The sequence below is a fragment of the Alosa sapidissima genome, chromosome 5, assembly GCF_018492685.1.
Source record: "Alosa sapidissima isolate fAloSap1 chromosome 5, fAloSap1.pri, whole genome shotgun sequence".
Lineage (NCBI taxonomy): Eukaryota > Metazoa > Chordata > Actinopteri > Clupeiformes > Clupeidae > Alosa > Alosa sapidissima.
This window is the reverse complement of record NC_055961.1, coordinates 1,612,501-1,620,000: the sequence shown is the minus strand read 5'-3', so window position 1 is coordinate 1,620,000 and position 7,500 is coordinate 1,612,501. Positions and strand designations below refer to the sequence as shown.

At 50.1% G+C, this 7,500-nt stretch overlaps 1 protein-coding gene across 1 annotated transcript in view; it reads left to right on the top strand.

Annotated features, from left to right (window-relative positions):
- pdlim4 (PDZ and LIM domain 4) overlaps positions 1-7,500 on the top strand; it is a 64,547-nt gene that overhangs the window by 55,191 nt on the left and 1,856 nt on the right. The window contains exons 5-6 of the mRNA XM_042092893.1: positions 1,745-1,902; positions 5,778-5,919. Coding sequence (XP_041948827.1) covers positions 1,745-1,902; positions 5,778-5,919 — 300 coding nt within the window. The remainder of the gene's footprint in view (positions 1-1,744; positions 1,903-5,777; positions 5,920-7,500) is intronic.

Here is a 7,500-nt window from a genome sequence, read left to right as displayed (position 1 = left end):
CAACAGTTGGGTCAGTGTGTACCGTCAGCCTGTATTTGTTGCAGCGGCAACATAATTATCTCTTAAGCTAGAGGTCAACTAATGCTATACAAGCACATAGATTGCTTTAAACTGACCATTTGTTATGCTAACATGAACTAAAAGTGCTAACTAAAATGACACTCCTTTCCATTAATGACAGAGCTATTTGTATCTGTCTGATAGTCTCCAAAGTTGAATATTTTTATTATAGTCCATAAACAGCAATGAAATGGAGCCATATTCTTTAGATAATTAACCTTACAACGTTAGCTGAACGTTCTAGATGCGTTCCAGCATATCCAGTCAGCTATACTGTAGCCCCACTTAGTTGTCATGATCCAACTGTGCATCCAGAATCCATGTGTCCACCCCTGACAAAGTGACCAGCAGCTAACTGTCGTGTTGATGACCTGTTCTGGTGATGTTTACACCGGGCATGGTTATCTGACCAACCATATCAGTATATGAGTTAGCCGAGTGTTCAGGTACCATATAACTTAGCCGAGTGTTCAGGTACCATATAACTTAGCCGAGTGTTCAGGTACCATATAACTTAGCCGAGTGTTCAGGTACCATATAACTTAGCCGAGTGTTCAGGTACCATATAACTTAGTGTTCAGGGCTTGACACAAATTACACCACCTATTTTTTGGCCTGCACACCTCAAAAACACACTCTTTGAACTCTGCCACGGCTGCAGTGGATTCCACGTGTGTGCTGGGAGTGTGGTTTCCTGTTTGGAGCTCCGAGAGTTTCCCATGCATGCAGGGTGACCGTATCAGCAGGAGGGCGTGCGCTGACCCCGTCCTTCTGGCCTCACTCTGTTTGCTCTGAGGCCTTCACAGGCACATCTGACTTTATTGCAGCATCATTCATTCAGAAGCACGCTGACCCAAATTACGTCTGGATAGGGGCCGGGTGTGGCCCACGTACAGCCCGGATCTGGCACAGTATTGACACATCCGGACCAGACCCAGACCAGAACCGGAACAAAGTCTCTCCAGCTCCCGTTGCTATCAGGCATCCTGACCAACGAGGCACAAGCCAAGCGTGAGCGTCGCTCTGTGACAGGTCTGATGAACACATTCCTCAACCTCACATCCACTCGCAAAATATTGCCATGCATCGAGGAACGGAGTCCCTGGAGCCTCTCAGGGAAGAGCGAGTACTGAGCTGAGCCAAGCCAAGCCAAAGGGGTCTGTTTTCAGATAGAATTAACGTTTGGACAGGGAATTACTCTGGGTTATTTGAAAGCTTGTGTTCCAGAAAGAAGATTATTTTTGCAGTGTGGGTCGATGGGGGTGAATAATTGCCATGATGCTGTTTTGTGGCTTTCGGTTTGAGCCATTTGTAGAGTCAAACGGGCCTGTCTGTCCACTGTGGGCTCTGCTGAGAATGTTCCGTGTGGTCTGCATCTGATGACAGATTATTTAAGTGATTTTTTGGTAAATTTCTCAACAATAAATCATGAACTCAAATCATGAATGCAGCTAGTCAGTTAACAAACTTGCAATACTTACAAAGAAAAGTATAGAAGGTTATGATATCATACCAGCTTGAAATAAGGCTATAAGCTGCATGTTATGCAGCCACATCATTGAAAAGATTTGTTCCAGGAAGAATTTGGAGGGAAGGACATGCCAGAAGCCAAATCCTGCATGACTCTCACAGAGCGGATGGACGTGTGTGTGTGTGTGTGGTTGTGTGTGTGTGTGTCTTCCAGTCCAGAGCCCAGGGTCCACTCTCCCAGCAGTGGGAACGGCGTGGACACGCAGTCCGACGTCTACAAGATGCTCCAGGATCCTGAGGAGCCGGTGTCCGCTCCCAAACAGTCCGGATCGTTCCGGTACCTGCAGGGAATACTGGAGGCCGAGGATGGAGGTAGCTGAACTTTGGCTCTTTTCCCCCCACAGCCTGTCTGTCTGTCTGTCTGTGTATGAGCAGGGTGGAGGTAGCTGTCTGTCTGTCTGTGTATGAGCAGGGTGGAGGTAGCTGTCTGTCTGTCTGTGTATGAGCAGGGTGGAGGTAGCTGCCTGTCTGTCTGTGTATGAGCAGGGTGGAGATAGCTGTCTGTCTGTCTGTGTATGAGCAGGGTGGAGGTAGCTGCCTGTCTGTCTGTGTATGAGCAGGGTGGAGGTAGCTGTCTGTCTGTCTGTGTATGAGCAGGGTGGAGGTAGCTGCCTGTCTGTCTCGGTATGAGGAGGGTGGAGGGAGCTGCCTGTCTGTCTCGGTATGAGGAGGGTGGAGGTAGCTGCCTGTCTGTCTCGGTAGGAGGGTGGAGGTAGCTGTCTGTCTGTCTGTGTATGAGTAGGGGGTTAATGAACATGTATTTAAAAATGTGAAGTGTTTTGCATGTGCGTAGTCATACACTCAAATACACATGCACACACAGACGCACAAAATGTATGCAGACACACACACACACACACACACACACATCCATAAACGTAAAATCCAATTGGTAAAGCTTGGACGAGTAGTACTCACTGTATATGCTTTAAGTACAGACTACACGTTGACTAAGATTTATGTTGATGACGCAAGACACAGTGTGTCTCTCACAAATGATTTACATGAGCCCTGTGCTATGTGGGTCAACTCACAAAACATCACACACACACACACACACACACACACACACACACACACACACACACACACGCATGATCCCTGTGCTATGTGGGTCAACTTGTTCCAGAAAACCGCTCGCGCTCAAGCCCAACGATAGCTTTCCTTTTCCAGAGGAAAGCCTGAGATACAGCCTGAAAGCACAACTGAAAAAAAACCTCACAAAACATCACACACACACACACACGCACACACACGCACACACACACACACACACGCACACACACACACACACACACACACACACACACACACACACACACACACACACGCACACACACACACACTCCCTCCAGTGACAGAGAGCTACCGACTCTAGAAGGGAATCAGTCAGGCCCAGAACCGAGTCTACAGCCCAGAACCCTGCTGAGCTGGCAGGGAGCTACAAAGGAGCAGAACCAGGATCCTCTGCAGGTTCTGGTTCAGTCAGTGGCCCTATTCTACGTTCTGCAGTTCTCTCTGCAGGTTCTGGTATAGTGTGTGGCCCTATTCTACGTTCTGCAGTTCTCTCTGCAGGTTCTGGTATAGTGTGTGGCCCTATTCTACGTTCTGCAGTTCTCTCTGCAGGTTCTGGTATAGTGTGTGGCCCTATTCTACGTTCTGCAGTTCTCTCTGCAGGTTCTGGTATAGTGTGTGGCCCTATTCTACGTTCTGCAGTTCTCTCTGCAGGTTCTGGACCTTACAGGAATTACTGGCCATACAAATGTGGGGAACCCACTCCACCCACTCTGTGTTCTGGAGGGAACCCACTCCACCCACTCTGTGTTCTTGGTAGAACCCTCTCCACTCACTCTGTGTTCTTGGTAGAACCCACTCCACCCACTCTGTGTTCTGGAGGGAACCCACTCCATTCCCTCTGTGTTCTTGGTAGAACCCACTCCACTCACTCTGTGTTATGGAGGGAACCCACTCCACCCACTCTGTGTTCTGGAGGGAACCCACTCCACTCACTCTGTGTTCTTGGTAGAACCCACTCCACCCACTCTGTGTTCTGGAGGGAACCCACTCCACCACCCTGTGTTCTGGAGGGAACCCACTCCACCCACCCACCCACCACACGGCAGCCGTGGCCTACCGGTTAGCGCTTCGGACTTGTAACCGGAGGGTTGCCGGTTCAAACCCCGACCAGTAGGCACGGCTGAAGTGCCCTTAAGCAAGGCACCTAACCCCTTATTGCTCCCTGAGCGTCGCTGTTGTTGCAGGCAGCTCACTGCGCCGGGATTAGTGTGTGCTTCACCTCACTGTGTGCTGAGTGTGTTTCACTAATTCACAGATTGGGATAAATGCAGAGACCAAATCAAAAGAGTATATATATACTTATACTTATCTGGGTTCTTGGTTAATTTGGCTTTGAAAAGGGGGATTCCTTCATGACTAATATAAAAACAGTTTAACTCTAATTGAATACTTGTGAAAAGTTATGTTACCACTTCTCTGTTAATAGTTTTGGTGAAATGCTGCAGAACCGAATGAAGGCAAAGATACTGACAGAGGCAAACAGACTTTAGAAGTGCTGATCTGAAAAGAGCACATATCCATAATCAAAGCTGTTTCAATTCTCTGGATTTTCCCCCAGTAATCAACATTGCACGCACATATACAATTTGTTGTAGAGAAAGCAAATTGCTGTGGTGTGTCTTGTAAAGGGGTTGCCAACGCTGTGGCATTCTTTCCATCCCTGACCTTCATCACTGCGCTGAAAATATTTCACCAGCGCAGAGAGGCTCACTCACTCGCTCTTGGTTTAGAAAAGTGAAAGCAGAAGAAAGCCATAATGATGTGTTGGAGTTTTCTGTGTGTGAACATGTGTAAGAGCTCCCCAAAGCCTCTCCGAGGAGTTGGAAATATGTGACTCACATCTGTCGGACTCCAGCAAGAGTCACAGACAACAGAACACTAGAGTCTCATGTTACTCATGTCAGAGATTCCACCAGGAAATAAATCTGAAGTGGAGACGCCGCTCTGTCCATAAGGGGCACGTGTGTGTGGATGGGTGAATGACATCACTGTGAAACAGGTGCAGAGAGCAAACCCTGAGACTGCAGACAGAAAGCAAACCCTGAGACTGCAGACAGAGAGCAAACCCTGAGACTGCAGACAGAAAGCAAACCCTGAGACTGCAGACAGAAAGCAAACCCTGAGACTGCAGACAGAGAGCAAACCCTGAGACTGCAGCACTGAGACAGAGAGCAAACCCTGAGACTGCAGCGCTGAGACAGGGAGCAAACCCTGAGACTGCAGACAGAGAGCAAACCCTGAGACTGAGTGCAAACCCTGAGACTGCAGCGCTGAGACAGGGAGCAAACCCTGAGACTGAGTGCAAACCCTGAGACTGCAGCGCTGAGACAGGGAGCAAACCCTGAGACTGAGTGCAAACCCTGAGACTGCAGCGCTGAGACAGGGAGCAAACCCTGAGACTGCAGACAGAAAGCAAACCCTGAGACTGAGTGCAAACCCTGAGACTGCAGCGCTGAGACAGAGAGCAAACCCTGAGACTGAGTGCAAACCCTGAGACTGCAGCGCTGAGACAGAGAGCAAACCCTGAGACTGCAGCGCTGAGACAGAGAGCAAACCCTGAGACTGAGTGCAAACCCTGAGACTGCAGCGCTGAGACAGAGAGCAAACCCTGAGACTGCAGCGCTGAGACAGAGAGCAGACCAGGTGGGGAGTTCCCTACTAGCGCAGCTAATTGTTTTCTTTTTATGTGAAATGTTTGCAATGCCAGCGCTGCCAGCACGACTCATCTCAGCAGGTTTCAGAGGTATGCCTGTTCTCATGCGGTTATGTGGGCACGGCGTGGCACGGCGTGCCAACCTTAATCAGTGCCCTCTCCGCAGGTGTGCCTTCACACTCAGTTGCCAGTTTCAGCAGTGTCTGGAAACCGCGCGCGCACACACACACACACGCACACACACACACGCGCACACGCACACACACACACACACACACACACTCACACATTTGACAGAGTGCGGGTATGTCTTTGTGTGTTTCCATGTGCTTATATGTATTTCTCCTATAGACAGCTTGCAGCAAGTTTGCGTACTGACTCCAGGCTCCCCTTAACTCTCTCTCTCTCTCTCTCTCTCTCTCTCTCTCTCTCCCTGCGTACGTGTGTGTGTGTTTAGGTACCTCTCCCACAGAGAGAGGGCCGCGGGGCCTGCGCTCCCCTGTCCGGTCCCCGGTGCCCAAGCTGGGCCCCGTGTCTCCAGGACCTGCAGCTGGCCTTCAGAAGCTCCCACAGTGCACACGCTGTGGCAACGGCATCGTGTAAGTACCGCACAGCCCTGGACACACGCTAGCCCACACGCTAGCCCACATGCTAACCCACACGCTAGCCCACACGCTAGCCCACATGCTAACCCACACGCTAGCCCACACGCTAGCCCACACACAAGCCCACATGCTAACCCACACGCTAGCCCACACACTAGCCCACACGGCCCTGGACACACGCTAGCCCACACACTAGCCCACAGGCTAGCCCACACGGCCCTGGACACATGCTAGCCCACAGGCTAGCCCACACGGCCCTGGACACATGCTAGCCCACAGTAGAACACACAGGAGGCTAGTGTCAGACCTTAATATATTACAGCTATTGTCAGCACGCTGCAAAGAGAAATCATCTCCATTCCCATGATTGTGGTACTCTTCTATTATGTTTCCAAGATGTCCTTCTCTCGGTATAACATGATGTCCTTCTCTCGGTATAAGCTAGAAACAATTCATATGCCCATAATTCATATGCCCACAATTCTCTTTTCTATGAGCTTTCTATTAGCTTTCCTGTTCTGTTTTTGGTTTCTAACCAGGACCTTGTAGCCTAAGTTGCATTCCACTGAAGTTCAAGTGAGGCAATCATTCTGCTGATATTTCACCCGCTTGACCATTCACATTGCTGTAATTTGTTGTGAAAAAAAAAACAAATTTCTAGAACTCCTTGCTCTACAAGGGGGAGTTCCAAATCAACTGCGTTCTAACCTCAACCAGTTGCGGTCAGCCAGGACGTGTCCCACGCTCCCCTTCACACTCCCCCTCCCTCACCCTGACAGACCGGTGAGGTAAGGTCCCGCCATCATATTTTCATCGTGACCCGTCTCTCCTCGACCTCCTTCTTTTCCACGGAACTGTGAGGTCAAGGTAAATCCCCGCCCGGGAACCCTTAGCTCGCTCGCTCACTCCGCGCTGATGTCATCCCAGATGGAGCGGCGCGGGAAACTGCTCACAATGCGTCCATTGTGATCCTTTTAGCACGCGCAGGCTCAAACAGAGAGAGGCTTACTCACCACCAGAGAGTTAGAGAGAGAGAGAGAGAGAGAGAGAGAGAGGCTTACTCACCACCAGAGAGTTAAAGAGAGAGAGTGAGAGAGAGAGGGAGAGAGAGAGAGAAAGAGGGAGTGAGAGAGGGGGGGAGAGAGTGAGGGAGAGAGAGAGTGAGGGACAGAGAGTGAGAGAGACAGAGAGACAGAGAGAGGGGGGGAGCAAGCCGAGGGAGAGTCCATGGTGTCTTGACCCATCTAGTTAGGAGTTCCCAGCCAGCGCATGACGCACTGTTTCTCCAACACGCCGCACAAGTGGCAGCCAAAGAGGGGAAAGGGAGGATATTCAGCCATGTTGCTTCTAAAACGCTTGGGTCTTTGATGGGAGGATATTTAGCCATGTTGCTTCTAAACTGCTTGGGTCTTTGATGGGGAGGATATTCAGCCATGTTGCTTCTAAAACGCTTGGGTCTTTGATGGGGAGGATATTCAGCCATGTTGCTTCTAAAACGCTTGGGTCTTTGATGGGGAGGATATTCAGCCATGTTGCTTCTAAAACGCTTGGGTCTTTGATGGGGAGGATATTCAG